This window comes from Dipteris shenzhenensis, chromosome 27 (genome assembly GCF_047967505.1).
Source record: "Dipteris shenzhenensis isolate YYH24624 ecotype China chromosome 27, Dip_SZ_1.0, whole genome shotgun sequence".
NCBI lineage: Eukaryota > Viridiplantae > Streptophyta > Polypodiopsida > Gleicheniales > Dipteridaceae > Dipteris > Dipteris shenzhenensis.
The window spans coordinates 23,042,425-23,064,574 of NC_141622.1; the positions used below are offsets into that span (position 1 = coordinate 23,042,425).

At 43.7% G+C, this 22,150-nt stretch overlaps 1 protein-coding gene across 1 annotated transcript in view; it reads left to right on the forward strand.

Annotated features, from left to right (window-relative positions):
• The window catches only part of LOC147884051 (Carbohydrate-binding-like fold), a 207,168-nt gene that overhangs the window by 179,627 nt on the left and 5,391 nt on the right, over positions 1 to 22,150 (forward strand). Inside the window, exons 20-25 of the mRNA XM_087398136.1 lie at positions 14,606 to 14,794; positions 14,961 to 15,167; positions 15,292 to 15,405; positions 17,372 to 17,625; positions 21,653 to 21,740; positions 21,866 to 22,114. Coding sequence (XP_087254262.1) covers positions 14,606 to 14,794; positions 14,961 to 15,167; positions 15,292 to 15,405; positions 17,372 to 17,625; positions 21,653 to 21,740; positions 21,866 to 22,114 — 1,101 coding nt within the window. The remainder of the gene's footprint in view (positions 1 to 14,605; positions 14,795 to 14,960; positions 15,168 to 15,291; positions 15,406 to 17,371; positions 17,626 to 21,652; positions 21,741 to 21,865; positions 22,115 to 22,150) is intronic.

Here is a 22,150-nt window from a genome sequence, read left to right on the forward strand (position 1 = left end):
ACTTCTATTTCTTGTCTACCACTTTGACCACCGATGATGTAGGTCAAGGGGTTCTAGTGTCTTGGTCTTTCTGTTTGTCTACAGTCAGTCTTCTGTCTATCTAGTCTTGGCTGTCTATTTGTCTATCAATCTGACTGTGTTTTGTTTTAGATCCATCTTGTCCCTACCCTTGTGGACCCACATGAGGATATCACTTGAGGAGGGGTGTCTCAGGATCTTTTGTCTGTCATGTCTTCTATCTTGTCTCTCAGTCTATCAGTCTTTATGTCTGTCTTCTAGTCTTGTCTTTCTGTCTTACTCCTAGTGTCCACTTAAGGAGGGTGTTGGAGATAAGTGCACACTAAGTGTACTATTTCCTAGTCTACATTTGTCTAAGTCTAAGTCTAGTCTTTATGTCTTGAGTGTGTGCCATGTGGCACTTCTACAATTATCCCATAAGCACTCTTGCTTTATGTCTTGTACTTTGGGTCACATCATTGCAATCTATCTGTCTAGCTTGTGTCTTGTCTACACTCTTCTCAAGGTAATTCTTGTCTTTCAATCTTGTTATTTCCTTTCTAGTTTCTAGTTCTTCCATATTCCAACACTCTCCACCACCAGTCTGATCCTGGGGACTCATCTGCTAGAACGGAGGCGGCTGTCTCTGGCGGGGATTGAAGCACTGTGCCAAATACCCAACCAATGGAAGGGAGGATGGCTCGATGCTCCTTGGGTGTAGGATCGATAACCGAGAGAGCAAGTACAAGGTACAAGAGTCTTGAGGATAGCAGTCGTCACGTCAACTAGTATAGTGAAAAACGGAGTTCAAGGTACTTGCACCTAGACCTAGGACTAAGTGTCTTAGGTGTCACATAGGACTAAGTGTCCTATGTGGCCTAAAAGGCACTTACACTACAAGTGCCTATATTTATGCCTACAAGGCACATACCATGGCCTATAGGGCATCACTAGAACCACCAGGAGATGGCCTACAAACCCCCCTCCATGGGATGGGCTGAAGTACTTTGGAAATGTCTCAGAATACCTGGTAATTTTTGGTCATGGTGGCACATGTTCATCCAAAAGGATATAGCCACCTATGAATGTACAAGGGATGTCAGATCATGTAACAAAGGGAACCAAGTGTAAAGCCTGTCGAAAGACTTCGAACTTGGGACGAGGAAGTGCCTTTGTATACATATCTGCCATGTTGTCCTCCATGGGAAGATATGACAACTCTATGTCTCCTGCTGACAACCGCTCCCGAACATAATGATAATGAACTTCAATATGCTTGGTACGCACATGAAACACTAGGTTACGCGCAATGGCCAAAGCACTCTGGCTGTCAGTGTAGACAGTAGTGGAGGATGTTTGGCGCATACCAAGATCTGAAGTTACTGTCGAAGCCAAATACACTCTACTGTAGCGGTGAAAGCTGCCCTGTGCTCAGCCTCATAGCTAGATGTGGCAACTGTTGGTTGCTTCTTGCTAAGCCAAGAGATACATGAATTGCCAAGCAAAAAACAATTGCGAGTATGTGACATTCCGGTGTCGGAACATCCTACCCAGTCACTCTCCGTGTCAGCATGCATGGTAAGTGAACCCTGATCACCATAGAAGAGGGCTAAATCTTGAGTGCCTCTGAGATATCTGAAGACCCTTCACTGCCTGCCAATGCTGTGAACTGGGCATGTGCATGAATCTGTTGAGCCGAGATACTGCATACTGTAAGTCAGGTCTGGTGTGACAAGGAGCTCACACAGTGTGCGGTGTGGGTGTGGAATCACAAACTTCTTTCCTTATGTGCTTTCAATAGATGTGCAGATTCATCAATAGACAATGAACCGGCCAGATAGAGAAACCACCAAAATATATATTTCCGTCCAAAACTATGGACACAATACAAGAGAGATAGATCCAGAGTGCCACCAATGGTGTGGTCCTCTAATCTTACCACAAGGTCCTTCTCCTATCAGCTGGCTATCTCTAGACTCAAGCCCGCGTGCTCCACCTCGAGCGTAAGTAGACTTTCCGTCCAAAGATCTCAGCACCTTGCTGCCCTAGTAGACAGCCTAGGCTCAGCCCCAAGTGAGCTCAGTCTGCAGCACCTCTGGCCCTGCTTTGCCTCCTGGATGTAGGCCCAAAGATCAGGCTTCTGCTGCTCCTGCTGCTCCTCTGTCTGCTGACTTGCTGGATACTGAAATGAGGCAAGAGCCTCTGCATTTATAGGCCCCAAGGCATGGCCCAACAGCTTGCTGATATCACATGGTGGGCTCCCATCATGAGCTGAGAATTTGAAGCCAGGGTCCACTGGAGTAGAGATTGGCTTGTAATCCTCAAACTGAAAACGATCAAGGAACTGTCCAATATACTTGGACTGAGACATCATGATACCCCCCTCAACATGAGCAAACTGAACGCCCAAATAATAATGGAGCTGTCCCATGTCTGACATGTCAAAAATCTGCTGCAAATCAGCCTTGAAAGCTGCAATTTGCTGAGTATCTGGGCCCGTGATGAGCATATTATCCACATATAAAGTCAGCACTAAAAAATCAGATCCACTCCCACGGACATAAAGAGTGGGATCTGTGGGACTATTCTGAAAACCAAGGGATAGTAAGTGTGCATGGATTTTGGCATACCATGCCCTGGGTGCCTGCTTCAAGCCATAAAGGGCTTTTCTAAGCTAGCATACCTTATTTTCAGAATTAACAACCTCAAAGCCAGGAGGTTGTGTGACATATACTTCTTCCTGCAGATCCCCATGAAGAAAAGCAGTCTTGATGGCAAGTTGGTGCACTTGCCAATGATGATGGGTTGCAATGGCAATGAGACATCTAATGGTAGTAATCCTGGATGTGGGAGAAAATGTCTCCTCAAAGTCAATGCCTTGTTGTTGAGCATACCCTTTTGCAACAAGACGGGCTTTGTATCGATCTATGCTGCCATCAGATTTCTTTTTTAATTTGTAGACCCACCGGGTACCAATGGCATGCTTGCCGGGAGGGAGATCTACTCATTCCCATGTGTCATTTTTGGCAATGGATTGTAACTTAGCTCTCATTGCATCCATCCACTCTTTGCTGTCAAAAGCATCTTTATGGCACAAGGGCTCTTCATTGCAAGCTGTAGCAAGGAGTGCAAATTCAAGAAAGTGACGATGCATTTGTCTATTCCCTGATCTTGTTCGGGCAGCAAAAGGCTGATCTTGTTTGCTGTCCCTCAATGTATCAAGAAGCCATATGGGAACTTGCCTTTGCTGACTATTGACAGCTCTTTCTTCAATGACTGCATCATGAATAGTGGGATCATTTTGTGCTGGAAGAGAAACCTGCAAATCAGCATGGGATAGTGGCTGAATATTGCTTGGTGGAGGGCCTGCAGGAGCCTCATGTTGCTTGACAAGGTCCTCTTCTGAGGATGGCAGAGGTAACCAAGATTCAAAGGCATCAAACATGTCAACATCTGGCTTAGCTTTGCAGTCCACAAGATAAGAAGCTGAATGTTCAGCAAAGATTACATCTCTACTGAGAATAATCTTCCCAGTATTTGGTTGATATAACCGATACCCTCTGCTCTCCTGGCTGTAACCAATAAATATGCATTTGATTGCCTTGTCATCAAGCTTATGTCTCAGCTGAGATGGTACATGAACATATGCAAGAGACCCAAAAACTCTCATGTGTGAAAGTGAAGGCTTCTTGCCTTTCCATGCTTCATAACAGTCTTCAATGCCCGTGTAGGTGATCTATTCAGCACATAGTTGGCACACATCACTGCATGAAGCCAAAATTTATTGGGCAAAGACTGGGCCATGCTTATCTAGCCATCTTCATTGTGGACCTGTTTTTCCTTCCAGAAAGAGGATTCTGCGGAGGAGTGTAAGGAGTAGTGCATGAGTGAATAATGCCCCATGAAGACAGAAATGCATCAAACTGCTTAGACATATACTCTCCCCCCCTATCTGTGTTGAGGGTGACAAGCTTGCATCCTGATTCATTCTCAACCATATTCAGCCACCTCTAAAAGCATGGGAAAACTTCAGATTTGGCTTTTAAAGGATATACCTAGCAATATCTTGTGAAATCATCAATGAGAGTCATGAAATATTTGTACCCTCCAATGGCATTTGTCCTCATTGGGCCACAGACATCACTGTGTACTAGCTGCAATTTCCTTTGTGAGAGTTTTGGACAATTCTTGTGAAAAGGAAACCGATGCATCTTTCCCAAAAGACAACCCTTACACACATGTTGGGAAACTGTGTGAGTTTGAGGGACATCATTTGCCATCTGCTGTGAATGTAGCTTTGCAAGAGCTCTATAATTGAGATGACCCATTCTCTCATGTCAAAGATGAGTTTCAGCAAGCTGTGAATCTGAAATAGCAAATGCTTCAATAGAAAGTGCAGCTGAGTGATGATCAAGGTTTTAAAGCCCTTTTTGCACAGTACTAGTGAGAACTATGGCATTGTCATCACGAAGATCATAAACTAGGCATCTGTAGTCATCAAAAATCACTCTCAAACCTAAAGTAGCAATTGCTGAAATTGAGATCAGGTTGACTTCAATTCCAGGCACAAAGAGAACATTTGTCAAAGTGACAGGATGACTTTGAAATAGATGTGAACTGCACATCTCCAATTCCTTTTACAGCATATGAAGCATTATTAGCACATGTGACAGTCCCCCCTCGAGGTGCATCAGGTAAAGAGTGAAACAATTGTCTGCAAGATGTGACATGCTTGGAAGCACCACTATCAAAGTATGAGGACTGAGCATCATTAGCAATAACGAGTGCATCAGCTTTGGAGGGATCAAATGAGCAATGGATAGCCCATGCCCAATCATCCTGAAGAGCATGTGCATGTGAAGCATCTGCTGGCTCATGGGATTCAATAGCATGTGAGGCATTAACTATCAATCCTGCTTTCTTTTTCTCCGAAGCAATGCGCTTTCTGCATTCTGAAATGTCATGTCCGGGCTTGCGACAATAGTTGCATCTTTTCTTCTTTGACTTGTCTGCTGTATTTTTAGATGCATGGGAGGAATTGCAGCTGCTATGTGCAGATTTTGGCTTGCCCATAGGCTTGGAAGCCTTGCCTCTTCCTGTCTGCGGTGAAGCAAATGCATGATCAGGAATAATGGCTTGTCTATTAGCTCGACTTAGCTCTTCCTGCAAAAGCAAAGTAACTAGCTGATCAAAAGAATAATGGTCTGGATTACCCATGGCCACTAATCGAAGGGTTGTAGCAAACCCTTGGTATGTATCTGGCAGTCCATTCAATCTGGTACGAGCTGTGAATTTGGCACCACTTCATCAATGTTGGCAAGTTGTTCCATGAGGTCCTTGACCTTTGTCAGGTATGCATCCATAGAGTCACCTTCATTCATACTGACTTCCTGTAATTGCCTTGTCAAATATGCAACACGAGCTTCATTGTGAATCTGATAGAGAGAAGCCAATTTATTCCAAGCATCCTTTGCTGTCCTGCAAGACCGGATGTGTGGAATAATGATTCTCTTGCATGATAAAGCAATACGCATTTGCATCTCTTGCATCCCATCTTGACTGTTCCTGAGTTGGAAGAGCAGCAGCAGGAGTGCTAGAAGATGAGGCATCAGGAGGAGTACCCCCTGCAGAGGGACCAGCAGTAGAGGCAGCCACTGTAGCATTGGCTGGCCTCAGATCAACCCCAGAAACAATATTCCACAAATGCTTTGCAACTAGAATATGTTTCATAAGATAAGACCACATCGGATAGTTGGTGCCATCCAACTTATCATCTTCACGAAGAACGCCAAATAGATCTTGATTGTTCCCAGCCATAGCAAATGTGATACCTTGAAAGAGACCTGAAAACCCAAAAGCCTCAAGGCTATCACTGCAAAAGCTGGCTGTCCAAAAAATGACAGCAAATATCTGCAAATTTCTGACCCAAATCAAAGGGCAAATGCAGATCTGACCCAAATGTGACTATGGCAGGCAATGTTCACTACAAAAACAGCAAATCTGGCAAAAGCCCCAAATCTAATGAGGGCAAATAGGCCAAAAAGAGGGCAAATGCAGAAAAGCCTCAAATTTTGCTGAAATTTGGCAAATGTGACCCAATGTATGTGAGTCTGACTCAATGTCCGGCTGAAAAGACTCAATGTCTTGCAAATGTGACTCAATGTTCTCCAATCTGACCCAATAAATTGCGATCAAACGAGAAATTGCAGACCAAATCCCAAAAATAGCCTCAAGGCTTGCAACTGCAAAATTAGGACTTGCTGTCCACAAATTGACTGCAAAAGTGCACCTGTCCCAAAGTATGGACCTCAAAATGTAGGCTTTCCAATTTGTTGAAATGTCTTGAGATGATTTCAAACAGTAGAAGGAAGATAAGGATAACAAAAATCCTCAAAAGCCCCAAATTTTGATAATGTACTGTAAGGTACAAGTTGTACGGACTGCAGGTCCAACGTGCTGAGTAGGTATGGACTGTAGTGTACGGATGCAGGTACCTGACTGTACGGGTGCTGGTACTACGTTGTACATTGTACGGCTCTACGGTGTATGACGTACGGCGATGTAGATTCAAATCTGTACGGTTGCTCATGTACGTTGTACGACTGTACGAAATGCAAATTCGAATTTGTACAGTGGTTGAAGTACGGAGCTATACGGTAGTTGTACGGCGTGACAAGTACTGAATAGACACAAGACCTTCCGTACGCTTGTACGGAAGATGTACAGCACAATACGGACCTGTATGCAAGCTTTGAGTACAATCGTCCGTACAGTCGTACGGACTTTACAGAAGGTGATGCAGGGAGTCCGAGGGCAGGAAGACGAGTCAAGCCTAGCTTTGATACCATTGTAGGATCGATAACCGAGAGAGCAAGTACAAGGTACAAGAGTCTTGAAGATAGCAGCTGTCATGTCAACTAGTATAGTGAAAAAAGGAGTTCAAGGTACTTGTACCTAGACCTAGGACTAAGTGTCCTAGGTGTCACATAGGACAAAGTGTCCTATGTGGCTTAAAAGACACTAACACTACGAGTGCCTATATTTATGCCTACAAGGCACATACCATGGCCTATAGAGCATCACTAGAACCACTAGGAGATGGCCTACATTGGGGAGCCCTGGGAAGCGGAGTGTAACCGAAAACCGTGGAACATGGTGTGTCGTATCCATGTCCTCGACTGTGAACCCATGATATCAAGGAAAGAGGTAGACACGGTGCGGGCCAAGGAGTATGGGGCTCTGCTCCACAAGTGTCGAGGCGGTGTCGGGGGAGCTCAGTTGGATGAGGAAAACGCCTTGTCCATAGATGGTGACCTCCTGGATGTGGTCTTCCTCTAATGCCAAGCTCGCGTGGATCCACTCTCGCACCTGTCTCTGTGAGGCCCACAATTCTGCCCACAAGCGCCTTGTCTTGGAGGACTGAACTGCCTGCTGTACCTGTTGCTTGTCAGCTGGGGAAAGAAGAACCTTAACGGCTGTGGGATTCAAGGGTGCTGCCATAGAGCCCTTCTGGCCAGACCAAGGGTCACCACCAAGGTTTTTCTTTTGCCTTCACAAGCACAAGTGCTCCCGCTGTAGGGAGGGAGAAGAAAAAGGGGGAAAAAACGTCAGAGGGGGAGGTGGAGACGAGGCGGGGCGAAGGAGGGGGCAAGGTCATAAGAGGAAGAATGAAGGTGAGGAGAGCGGAGGGCGGAGGGTGGAAGAGGACGGAGAGTGAGAAGGCGAGGGGAGGAGAGAAGAAGGTGAGGAGAGGAGGCGGAGATGAAGCCGGCGGGGGAGAGGAGAAGGGCGTGGGAGGTGGAAGAGGTGGAGTTGGCGGGGGGCGAAGCTGGAGGAGATGGAGGAAGAGAAGGCAGAGGTGAAGGGAAGAGGGGTGGCGGGAGGCGAAGCGAGCGGAGGGGAGTGCAGCAAGCGGGCGGGGAGGCAGCGGAGGTGGGAGAATAAGGGGCGGGCGGGGACGCAGCAGCGGCGGCAAGAGCAGAAGAGATGGCGGGGAGGGCAGGGGAGTGCAGAGGGGGCAGATGGGGTGGAGACAGCCAGGGGCGGCGTGGCATCACGGGGAGCAGCAGTTCCTCAGCTCCTCAGCTGAATTATAATAATAATTCTAACACCTCCCTGCAGTGCCAATGTCATGTACAAGGAAATGATCAATCACCGAAAGGATATAAGTTCAGGCCACTACGAAATGCCTCAAACTTTTCACGTGGAAGTGGTTTGGTAAAGATGTCTGCAACATTGTCATGTGTTGACACATAGATCATACTGATATCTCCTGCATGCAACTTCTCTCTGACATAGTGATAGTGAACCTCAATGTGCTTCGTGCGAGCATGAAACACAGGATTCTTTGCCATTGCTATAGCACTCTGACTATCAGTGAGAATCGGAGAAGGACCCTCCAATGAAAGATGAAGATGAGCAAATAAATGACGCAGCCAAACACATTCAACTGTCGTTGTGAAAGCTGCCCTGTACTCAGCTTCACATGAGGAGGTAGCCACTGTAGACTGTTTCTTGCTCAACCAAGAAATGCAAGCATGTCCTAGAAAGAAACAATTCCCACTGGTGGACTGCCTAGTATCATAGTCTCCAGTCCAATCTGAGTCACTGTAAGCATGCATCTGCAAGTCAACCCCCCTGGGAAACATCAAGCCAAAAGACTTTGTACCTTGCAAGTAACGGAAGATGCGTTTTACAGCCTGCCAATGCATAATCTTTGGGCTGTGCATATACCTGCTCACCTGAGAAATTGAAAACTGAATATCAGGTCGTGTATTGCAGAGATAAACGAGGCATCCAACAGCCTGACTATAGAGTGTGACATCAATTGATTCACCCGCATCATGCATTGTAAGCTTCAGCCCCGGCTCCATGGGAGTGGACATAGGCTTGCAATCATGCATGTTGAATCTGTCCAAGAGCTTTTGAACATACTTGGACTGAGACATAACAATGCCACGTTTCTCTTGAATAAACTGGATCCCCAAAAAGAAATGTAACAAGCCCAAGTCTGACATATCAAATGTAGCTTTCAATTGGGCCTTGAAATCTGCAATTACTTCCTCATTTGATCCGGTGAGCAGCATGTCATCTACATAAAGAATGATGACCAGAATATCCCCCCATCCTTCTTGATGTAGAGGGTGCTCTCAGTTGGACTATTATGCAGCCCCTTGCTGGTCAGAAAGGCATCAATTTTGGCATACCATGCATGTGGGGCTTGTTTCAGCCCATACAAAGCTTTATTCAGCTTGCATACCTGAAGTGCATTTTCTGAAATTTGAAATCCCAGAGGTTGTGTGACATAAACCTCTTCCAACAAGTCTCCAGTAAGGAAAGCTGTTTTAATGTCCAACTGATGAACATTCCATTCAAAATTTGCAGCCATGGCTATAACTGACCTGATGGTTGTCATCTTGGATGTAGGAGCAAAAGTCTTCTCATAATCTATGCCCTTTTTCTGAGCATATCCTTTTGCAACCAGCCTTGCTTTGTACCGATCAACAGACCCATCTGGCTTTCTTTTGACTTTGAAAACCCACCGTGTACCTATGGCATTTTTACCTGGTGGCAAATCCACAACATCCCAAGTCTGATTTTTATTAATGGACTGTAACTCATCGTGCATGGCATTCATCCAATGCACATTATCTTTTGCTTCTTCAAATGTCTCAGGCTCCTCCTCATCAAGAAGAGTACCTGCATAAGCTGATTCAACCGAATGAGCTTCCTCCATGTGCCTTACTGCACTAGGAGTTCTGCCAGGCAATGGAGCTTCAAGCCTACTCTCCCTGAGAGTCTGAAGCAACCAATGTGGGACTGTTTTGGCTGAATGTATCTCTTGAATTTCTTGCCTGACAACTTCATCCACACCCTGAGGTTGTACCAATTCAGCTGGGGGCTGAATCTGTACTTGTGGAGCTGGCGGAGGTTGCTGTAAATTCTGATTTTCAGCGGGGGAACCAAATGCTATAGGAAGCATCCCCTCAAATACATCATTTGAAGAGGCCGGAATCTGAAATTCAGCATTTGTATGTGCAGAATTTTCAGAGAATATGACATCTCTACTGACAAAAATCTTGCGTTAGCAGGATTGTAGAGACGATAGCCTTTGCTTTGTGAACTATATCCCACAAAAATGCATTTTAGTGCCTTATCTGACAACTTGTGTCTGAACTCCACAGGCACGTGGGCATATGCAACACAACCAAAAACTCTGAAGTGGTCCACTGAAGGCTTTCTCCCATGCCATGCCTCATAGGGAGTGATTGTCTTCAAAGCCTTTGTAGCAGCCCGATTTAAAATGTAGTTGGCACACATGAGGCCTTCCAGCCAAAACCTGTGAGGCAACTTCTTACTTGTGAGCATGCATCTATCCATTTCCATGGTGTTGCGATTCTTTCGCTCAGCTTTTCCATTCTGTTGAGGTGTAAGCCTCACTGTAAGCTGATGCATAATCCCTTTTTCTTTAAAAAATGTCTCAAATTCATGAGACATGTACTCCCCCCCTCGATCTGTGCGAAGTGCCTGCACCTTGAGTCGTGTCTCATTTTCAACCATAGCCACAAAGTGTTTGAAATGCATAAACACTTTTGATTTTGCCTTGAGACCATAGACCCAAGTGTAGTTGGTAAAGTCATCTATGAATGTAACAAAATAGAGATAACCCCCAAAAGCAGGTGTTCTCATGGGACCGCAGACATTATTGTGAATAAGCTGTAATTTCCGTGAAGGGAAGCCTATGCATTTTGCCGAGAATACAACCTTCACATGCATGAGGAGGAAGCGACTCCAAAGGAGGTAATGCATCAACCATATCATGCCTCTGAAGTGTCATTAAGCTACCATAGCTCATGTGCCCATACTTGGCATGCCATAACTCCGCATTGTGCATTGCAGCAGTGGAAGTGCTAACTGATAGTGCAAGATGGGATCTTTTTTCATATAAAACAAGCTGAAAAAGACCCTGATACAAAGTGCCAGACAATCTCAAAGCATATTCATTTTCTTTGTCTCTGACTGCACACTTGTCATCATAAAAAACAACCTGAAATCCTCCTCTATTGAGTGAGGACACTGAAAGCAAATTCTTCTTTATACCTGGCACATAGAGTACATCTGAAATTCTGAAATGTGTGCCATCAGTGGATGTGAGAATAATATCTCCCACTCCACATACTGAATGAGAAGAATTATTTGCACATGTGACCTTCTTCTTGGTGGGTGAAGAATGCAGAGTTACAAACATATTTTTCTTGGAAGCTTTGAAGCACCACTATCAAAATACCAAGTATGTAGTGTCTCATCAACACTGAAAGAGCATTCATCCTTTGAAGGATCGTAACTGCAAGTCAAAAAAGCATATGGGTCATCATCATTAGTGGCTGTAGTATGTGAACTACCCACTAAAAAATCTGAAGTGCAAGTCAAAAAGGTATAGTGCTCTTCAACCAAGTTGGCTGCAACATCTCCTCCATCATGGCAATGTGGACCTGATGCATCTGATACAGCCATACCGGAATCCCTTTCTTTTCTCTGGCTATGCGCTTCTTGCACTCTCCAATATAATGACCTGGCTTCTTGCAGTAATGGCAGATGCCCTTCTTTTTCTGCTTGTTTGTATCACCCTGTGCCTTATAAGAAGGCTATCCAGAATCAGCTTTATGCTGATGTGTGGGCTGATGGGCATGTGGCGTATGCTGCCCTTTACCCTTGGGCTTGAACTTAGAGAGCATAGCATGCTCACCAGCCCGGGTTGCCATATTTTTGCATGTTTGTTCCTCATGCAATAGAAGTCCTACCAACTCGTGAAAGGAGAGAGGATTGCTGCCCCCCCTCAATGACAAATTCAGCGAGGTGTGGAAACCAAGATATGACTCGGGAAGAGAGTTCAGAGTGGTGATCATCTCTGAATCTGGAATGACTTCATCAATGTTCAGCAATTTTTCCCTGAGATCCTGAAGCTTCGTGAGGTGAGAATTCATGGAATCTCCCTCCTCCATATCTGTATGGGAAAGTTCTCGCTTCAGAAAGGAAACTCTGGCATCGTTACTTGCTGCAAACATACTCTCCAGTATTACCCAAGCTGCCATAGATGTCTTGCATGACCGAATATGAGGTATAATGAGCCTCTTGACAAAAAGGGAAATTACTGAAAGAGCTTGTGCATCTCTAGAGTCCCATCTTTTCTACTCTTTTGTGGGAGCTCCTGGAGCGGCTGCTTCAATTACCTATGCTGTATTTGTACCTCTACCCTTGCCTCCAGCTGTAGGAGTGACAGGTATAGGCGTTGTATATGGTCTTTCTTCATCTCCTTTGACATAATCCCAAAGATTTCTGCCAACTAAGATATTGCGAACCATGAAACTCCACAAGGAGTAGTTGGTGCCATCCAACTTATCCTCCTGTGTGAGAACCCCGAACACCTCATTTGAGTTGTTATGTGCCATTTTTGCTAGATAAACTCAGAAATACAGCAAACTGAACAAGTAGAATCCCTTCCTGGGATGTAAGATGCACAAGTAAAATCTGCAAAGAAAAATATGCCCACAGTCACGAATACTGTCACAGCTTGTCAAAGGCTCAAAATGCACCACAATGCTCTGCTCAATTCCCAAAAATCTGCAAATAGAATCTGCAAAAGGTGGCAAAAGTCTGCAATTTGACTCATACTGAGTCCAAAACTGTCTGCAAACTTCCAAACTGCTCTTTTACCTGCAAAATTGCAACTTAAATGCAAAAGCCCCAATTTCTTGTGGGAGATTGCATACAAAAGAGGGCAAATGGTCTGAAAGCCCCAAATGTTGCACAAATTGCACTCTGCCTGCCAAAGCCTCAAATTTCTGCAAGAAATTGCACTTGAAAGGCGCAAATGAACTAGAAACCCCCAATTTCTGCAATTCTTTGCAACAAATGCAAAAGCCCCAAATTTATGCAAGAAATTGCACCTGAAAGGGACAAATCAACTAAAAGGCCCAAATTTCTGAATTCTCTGCAAAAAATGCAAAAGCTCTCAAAATGCAAACCAAACAATGGTTCTCTGTGCAAATGCCTACCAAAAAACACCTTCCAAAGTCCACCTGCAAAGAAAAACTCTGCACGAAGTACGGGCTCCTCAGCTTGTACGGAACTGACAGTACGGAAATGTCTGTACGGATTCCGTACAATGTACGGGCTGTGTACGGCGAATTTGTACGGATGGCACTGAACTTGTACGGGCTGTGTTGTACGGGGCCTTTCAGCTCTGCTGTATGGCGACTTGTACGGAGCTCTGGACAGTACAGGATCCGTACGTGTGTACGGACGGCGGCGCTGACAGTACGGAATGCAGATACGGAGGCGTGTACAACAACTGGTACGGCATGGCGACGGGACTGTGCAGAAATGTACGGGGTGTACGGGCAGTAGGTACGGACAACGCAGGTACGAACTGGCACAGTACAGACGATGTGACGTGATGTAGCGGAAGACTATACGGTAGAGGAGCGCATGTTGTACGGCAGAGTGTACGGGCTGTACGGAATCAGTCCGTACAGATTGTACGGATGGACTGTACGGACAACGAGCAGGAAGAGCAGGGAGCAGGGTAGCTGGGTAGGAAGCTTGCAGGCAAGGAAGCTAGGAGCAGGGTCTTGCTGCTCTGATACCAAATGTTAGAAATGAGAGAGTGAGAGAGCAGGAAGCAAGAGAGCTGAACGTAGTGCTTGCAATAGAAGAAGTGACTGTTACAAGAAGTGGGATGGGTTTTGTCTAAGTGACAAAACCTTATCCTTCACTAACCGTAGTTAGTGAACTAACTGTGGTTAGGGGGAAAAACCTCTAAAGGAGGGAAAAGTGCCCCTAACCTACTTATTACATTACATTGGTCACTGCTGAATTATAATAATAATTCTAACATACATACATACATACATATATATATATATATAGGTATGTTACAAATTGCGGAGCGGATCCCTTGCCATGATGCATCTGCCTAAAAAAGAATGGGGAATAAAGGGCACTTGAGTTTAACCCTAGTGCTGCTTGAGACTGGACCGAACAGCCTTGTTGGGAATGAATTTTTCCTTGTACATGCTCATACACGACTTCCCAAAAATCCTGAGGAACATGTGGTGAAGTAGTGGGTTATCAAGTAAAATATATTTGCAAATAAGCTTGAAAAAATAAAAGGGCTGCTAAGACCCCTTCTCTGAAGCCCTGGGACCTTGTTGGATGGGGAGAGAGCAGCTGGCCTGGCGAAGCCAGCCAGGGGTAGATCTTATATGTGAGGGCTACTTTGTGCCTTTATCATGCGTTGCGGATATTGGGCTTGATCTTTCTAATAGGGAAGAGCCCCTCATTAAGGCAGTCAGTTGCAGAACAGGGTCTTGGGTTAAAGGAGATGTTGAACTCTTTAAGGCTGCAGGAAGACTGGAATACCTGAATGGTGCAGTAATTGTCGTCAATGTGATAACCCCCTCTGTCTGCTTGATGCTGCAAGCTATTTATGAAGATGAAATGCAGGACCATCTGTATGCATCAAGTGGGTCATTTGTGTTCTTTTCAGTTCTGACCTTGATGCCACTCTGTATATTGCGTCTCACATTTTTGGAAAATTAATGTGCAGGCTCAAGTTACTGTCTCTGGTTTTGTGAAGTGCATTGATAGATGTGATACCAATATCTCTGTTAGCCTTTCCCCTTTCATCCCTGGGATGAGGGATATTGACCTAGGCAGGACGCAGATAACAAGATTGACAAGTGGGAAAGATGAGTTTGTCTTTGACAAGGTCCTCCCTGGGAAATACCAACTTAAGGTAAAATGCTTCTCTTTGTTATGATAACTCTTTATATGTTTGTAATTACTGAGTTCTGTGAAAAGTATAGACCTTTTGTATTATGTATAGCAGAGAAACTGTTATTTTTCAAGCTTCAATAGAAGGCACTCATGAATATCCTTTTTACCTCTGCACTTCTGGGCAGGTAAAGCATGAACCGTTTTCTGGACACCCAGATTGGGATGATGGGTGGTGTTGGGAGATGAGCACAATTGAAACAGATGTTGGAACAGAAGACCTTAGAAATATGCAGTTTATACAGAAAGGATTCTGGCTGAATATCCAATCCACACATCCTGCTGAAGCGTCACTTTTACAGCCCCATGGGGAAGCTTTGCAGACCCAGATCAAGGTGCATTATTTCATAATTGTGCAACATTTTCAAGTCTCAGCAATGGCAAAAAAGAGTGATGTGTGTTAGTTTGATTTCTTATTACGTGTATTTTATCTAATAGCATAAGTTGTATGTTTTGCAGAAAGGATGGCAACAAATTTGTTTGGAACATCCAGGAATTCACGAGTTACATTTCCTGAAACCGTGTGTGTTCTTTGGAGTTTTTTCTTTTCCTTATGATACATCGAACCCTGTGGTAATATTCTTAACTCAGAATTAATTGATCTACCGTGCTTTCTTTAGAGCTTGCTTGTTGTAGTGACCCACGAATATATTGATTTGTTGTTGTATGTGTAACACATTAAATTATTTGATTGCTTCATCTTTCCACAAGGATCATATAACCAGACAATAAGCTGTGGCGGGCTGATTATTTATGTTGTTCTTAATAGATATTTTCCACAAAGCATCACGTTTTACATGATTTGTGGAAACTGGCATTAGTCGAGTGCATTTTTAACATTATACTAGTTTATGTTTCCAGATCCTTTCTATTGGATTTTGTCCAAAATGTCCTTAAAACCGATTTGTCTGGTTCTGACACCCATTCTAGTCAATGTTATGTTCTTGTAAATAGGGTTTGGCTAAGAGTAAAAGCCTTATGGTTACCATTGTAGTTTACCTAGCTTGGTAAGCCTATTTACATACTTGCCCTTGGGTATATCAACAAACTTCCTTGTATGATCCTACACATGAAACCTAGGCCACATTCCCACAAAAGTGTTACTCCAAGTGTCCTCCACATTGACAGAGGTAGTGCCCTATGTGATAACTTGATAATATAAGAACCGTGAAGGATAATGCTCATTCTTAGATATACCCAACTTGGATGATTTTTCATCATGGTTTTCAATAGTGTGAATAATTTCTTAGAGCTGACATTGCATACATCACATGCATATTGTGCTGCATTAAAGTAAGGTGTGCACTTTATAGGCATGCACAAATTTATTAGACTAGAATATATTCAATTTTCACAAATTGAGAAATTTTTGAAAAAAAGAAAGAGAGAAAGAGAGAAAGAGAGAGAGATTAACATCCTCGGAAGGCCTCACGGGCCTATGGGACAATGTACATAAAGCGAAGAAACTCATATAAGCCTCTGTGGGCTGAAGCAAGGGGGGGGGGGGGGGGGAGAAAGAAAAAAAGAAAGTTTATTAAAGTCTTCGGAAGACCAATGGGTCTATGAGACTGTGGGAAACCTGACTCAAGCAAGCTGAAAGGATGAAGCTATTAACCGAGCATCAATACCCATGCAAAAAAGCAAAAACTACATGCTATATAGTGATATGAAAATAATAGTCCTCTACATCATTGCTATCATCATCATCATCATCAAATCAACATTCATCAGAATTCAAAGTGAAATATGCTCCAATGTCACTATGGTCTCCCCTCATCAAGGGTGGGGGAGTGAGAGCATAAAATCAGAGGTAGAATGCTGTTGGCTAGCCGCCAGTGGGCGCAGTCCTGTGCTGTCTCGTGGTCACAACTCTACGTCTAACAAGGGCGACAGTGATCTTTGTCAGTCGCGCTCCTACTCTGAACAGGGAGGGAATGTCCCCAAGCGTGTAATCTGTGCATCGACCCTCTGCCTGAGCTGTCGTGTCATTGGCTCTGGGTCCCTATTGTGTCTAGGGCATATAGGGGGGGAGTTTGTGTGGTTTGGCTGGAAGAACTCTGTGATCATGCTTTGAGAAGAGTGTACCAGGGTACACCCTCCTGTCTCTGTGATCGAAGTAGGCACTTACGATGTCTAACTATCTTGTGAATTAATGTGGCCAAGCATCTTTGATATGGAAAAGAGAGGAAATGGGATAACAACCCGGAGCTAGACAATAGAAGCGCCTTCGAATCTCATAGTACATTGGGCATCTGAAATTGAAATGCTCCTTAGACTCAACCTCCTGTAGGCCACATAAGGTGCATATGCGTCTCTCCCCTTCACCTTCAGTTTTCCTGAATCTAGGTAAAGTCTTGAATCTTTCTAAGCTCATAAGAGTATGGACCCTACTTGTTATGGTTTTGTTCCTTTTGACATTTATGAACATTGTTGCTTATGATGTATAGTTCAAGAGGGGAAGCACATGTAAGTTACATAATCAGATTTGGTTGTTTAATTTGTGACCTGTGTCCTCAGTCTATTCGAATTTGTGTTGCAGCCCATTCAGTTGGTTGGTGAGAAGTATCTTCTGACAGGAAAAATATATATTTATTCTACCGATCATGAAAATGATGAGGAATTGGCTGACCAAACAGTTATTATTGTCTGGAAAGAAGATGGGTCTTTTGTAGACTCAAACAATCGACTGCGTCTTGTCTCTGATGTGAATGCAAGTGCAGAGGTGGTCACCCTGGAGTACAATCATTGGGCTCAGCAGGGTGATAAGCTACTTTTTATTCCCAAGCACATAAGGTAAAACTGATTAATAGGAGTATTTGTCTGTGTTTCTTCTTGAAAACCTTCAATTTTCATCCATTTACATTTGCATGCTTATTTGAGAGCCAATGCCTATGTCCTCCATGCATTTGTCCTTGTGAGGGTTAATTTAGGAGCATAAGCCTTATTTTTTTTGGAGGGGGGGGGGGTCTTGTTTCCGTTTGCCTGTGGGCGAAAGGGAAGGGGGGGGATTTGAGATGAATGAAATTTCCCTTGAACGTTTATTTTTTAAGATCCTTCTTGAAAGAGTGATGGTTTTGGTTGCATAAGGATATTGAATGTGAAATGGTGAACTCAAAGGGAATTTGTCTGGAGTCTGATAAGTATATGTAGGACTACGGAGAATTTCCTGTTCAGCTGGCAATCTTGTCCTCAGGACAGGAAAGTACGCGTTAATAAGGGTGGGTCATACACCACCTTTTAGCTGCGGAGAATGACTGGAATGCTAAAGCATGCAATGTATGTTCAGTATTTAAAACTCAAAACTAAAATCTATATATGATGCATGCATGCATCTCAACACACCTAAATGCATGTGTATGTGCATACAAATTACATTTGCACCTGTGTGCAGACAGGTGGCCAAACATTTGAACCTGGAACAGGTCAATTTGGAATTTGTGGGCAGACTGAGACATTTGGCTATGTGTAGAATAATGCCAAGGGGCATGCATATTTGCATGTTGTAATGGCTTGGGTGTAATTTATGATCACAGTGAGACAGTTGCCACATGTGGAGTAAGGGATAATGAAGACCCTGGGGTGGCCCCCAAACAATTGTGTTGGCCTCGTTTTATTTTTGTAAGCGTTTTCAAACATTGTCTTTTAGGATTTCAAGATAGAGGTAATGGCAATGGTGGGTGTATTTGGAAAAAGGGTAGTTGAATACGTTTTGCTTTCTGTTCTTTCAATTGTACTTCTATGCCAACACCAACGTTATTCAGGTTTGCTTTTTGCTATTTATATTCATTACTCGGTCTATCCAAAGGAGGTGTTATTTAGATACTCTCCAAAATTGAAAGGGATGAGTGTTAATTCTATTGTGCTATATTTGTGATTTGACTGAATGTTTGTTAGTCTGCTCTCCTCTCCTCTTGCTTTTCTCTCTACAAGTAAAAGTGAAAATATGCACGTGGTGATGCTATGTTTCCCTGTCTGGGGTCTCTTTGTTCTTTTACTTGCAGGTTATATTTGCAATAAAGAAGTGATTATGCTGAGATTTGGACCTCAAAGTCACTTAGTGGTCTTGACCTTGTTCTGCACAACTGGTAATGACAATCATTGACATGAGGTTTTAAATGATTGGTAATCCTAAGAACCTCAGGATCATTCAAAACAAGGGGGGAGGCTGAGGGCAGCAGCAAGAAAAATGAATACAGAAAGGGCAAAAAAACCCATGGTCACCAAGAGTAGTTTGCTCATGTCCAAATTGAGATGGGCTCTCATTCACATCATTCTTTGAGCGCTCATATGAGTTGATATGAGGTCCCATACATCATGTACGTTATTGTCACTGGGGCCGCTTATCTAGGATTTTTTCAAAAGTGGAGGTCTTGGCAAGGTTAGTGAAAACGAAGTATGCTCAGCCTTGGATATGTGTCATGCATTCCCATGTACTGGACATGTTTACATGCATTGGAACAGTTTTGTTCAAAAACTTCATAGTTGTTGCGATATCTCAATGCTGTCAAGCAATTGGGAATGCAACTGTTGGTATACAATTGCTATGCAGGTCTTGTCATTTGGAGAAGCTGATTCAGAGATACAATGCATTGCATTGCACAATACTACCTCTTCTTAAGGTATGTTGATTTTTTGTCACAGTTTATCCACCTTGTGGATCTATGGGTCTTGGACCGTAGTGATCGTAGTATTCTTGATATCTTACCAGTTTTGGAGCTTCATCTGCTCCTTAAGACCCTTGGTTGTCACACTGACAACTTCGAAGCTTACCTAATTTCATGACAATAGATGAGTTTGCTAAAAGGTGAAATATTTTCTCTCTTCGCCTAGATCCAGTGAGGGTTTAGGTTGGGGCAATCAATGACATGGTTTTCTAAGGAGGTTTTTTCTATGAGTGTAAGATGTAGGAGACTTGGACCAAGGATGAGAGTGCACCTTGCTGTCCATCAAGTATACACAGCCAGGATCGGATCACTCTGTTGTTAAGATCAACGTCCACAGTGCCTGATGGAGGAGGAATAAAGGTTTATCTAGCTGATAGGAGTGAGGGTGGATTCCATCATTCCCAAGACACAAAGAGACATGGTTTTCCTTGCCCTATGTGGTACCTTTTTTTGCATCACCTATGCACTGTCCAAGACGTCATGCATGTATTGTGCTTTGTTGAATCCCCCTCCAACACACATGCAGGCGTGTGCGCACAGGGAGGTATGTATGCATTTATATGTACACATGTATGCATGGCACCCTCTTGCTTTTGTAGGGGTAGCTTTGGTTTTAGCATTTATGTTTTTTAATGATGTTCTGAAATGACTTAAACCTTTGTATAATTTGTTTTGAGATGTTCCTGGTGACCATAATAGCTGAGGGATTTGCATGAAGTACTTTCATGATAATGTGGCAGTCCTGCTAGCAGTCCCATTCATAATTTCATGATGACATTCCCATTTAAGGTGGCCATGAAAGTGTTCGGATGGCCTAAAAAGATCATGGGAAAACGTGTATTTTGTATGCTTAAATTGTAGGTGAAGATGGGTCTGAACAGCTGAGTGATGATCTTGAAAAGTTTGCGACTCACAGAGTTTGGTCAAGATGAAAAACTAGATAAGAACCACGATTGTGGCTAGAAGTTCCGCGTCATGCTTCTGATGGTAAGGACAGACCCAGAGGAACCATGCATCCTAGACCAAATAGCCAGCAGAGTGCATACATTATGTGTCCAAATGCTGCTGGCCAAGGTATGAGGAGGGTGGACCTGGGTGCCATCAATAGCCTTTGTGCATCTAGATCTCCAAACACATCAGGCAGTAATGCTCAGTAAAATCTCCCAGCAAGTGTTCATTAATGCATGTGCGAGTATGTCCTACGAGGAAGGGACAGCCTGGATTCTGCAAAACTGCACCTGCTGTTGTCGCACAAAGATAGCCTACAAGGAGTCCTGATTAAAAAAATATAAGGCCGAAGTGAGAGAGAACTAGGCCTTGGAACCCCTAGTAATGAAGAGAGGGAAAACCTGCATATCAGTTCAGTAATCCTTGATCTTGCCCTGTCTACACTCCCAAAGGAAAGTGCCGAAAAAACTCAGCAGCTAAGGGGCACTGTGGACAAGAGGGATCAGCGCAAAAAGTGCTCCTCCACTGATTCACTGCAATCCCTCCATCGATAGAAAGCCAGAAAAAGAGAATGACTTTTCTATCCCTAAGGGAACTCAGAGTCTCCAAAAAGATATTTGAATCTCCAGGTAATCTGAAAACTCGCCCAATGATGAGTTCTGGAGGGTCTTCAACCTCTGGCAGCAATCTGAAACTTCCTGGCATTACTTAATGTAAAGTCAAAGAAGGGAAGGCCCTTTGCGTATTTGCTTGCTACCATCCATCCCCACCCGCCCAGGCCCAATTGAAGAATTTTTTTGTAACACCCCTATAAAGCCAAAGCCTCCAAGTACCGAGAGGGGTCCCGGACAACGCTACATGCCTGTCAGAAGCAAAATAATATTGCTCAACAAAGCCATGGGTAGACATTGATGAATGACTATTTGTAAAGGAACGAATTCTTTAGGGGTCTCTAGATGACTATGCTGGTTCAGTCGACACAGTTTGGTTACTTCAACTAGCTTAATTTGCTCAATATGTGAAGGATTTAGGTTGACCTAACCTTAAGTAGGTTTTGCAGCGCAGAAGTGGGCTGCTTCTTATGAACTATTCTGTTGTTGCATTGTTAGATTTGCACAGGTGCTGATGTTTGTGTGGCCCAGATTATCTTCTTTGTATTTCTTTTCCTGTGATTAGTTCATGTTCTTACACAGGATATGTTTTGACAGTGATCTGGATATTATGGTTCCGGAGTTTCATTCTAAGATTTCCATTACACCTGCCAAGAAATTTCTCTACTATCCTAGGCAACACAATGTGAGTAATTTCTGTGTGATTTGTCTATAGGGTTGACACCCACTGACTATAATCACTTATAAAGACAATGCCAGGCGATTCAGAGTAGAGATTTAACTAAAGAAAATACCCTTGTCATTGATCAGGTTCATCTGACAGTGGATGGCTGCCAACCAGAAATCCCTTCTTTCACGGGCCGTCCAGGGATGTACATTGAAGGCAGTGTTACGCCGCCCCTGGATGGCGTCAATATCACGATTCTTGCAAACAATGATAGCATTGATGGAGACATAAAAAAGGGAGATGTGGTTATGATGATGCTTACAGGAGATGATGGTTCTTATCGTGCCGGACCTTTGTATGATGATATTGATTATGTTGTTCAAGCTGCAAAGGTACAGCACTTTTTATGTATATTGAATTTCCAAAAG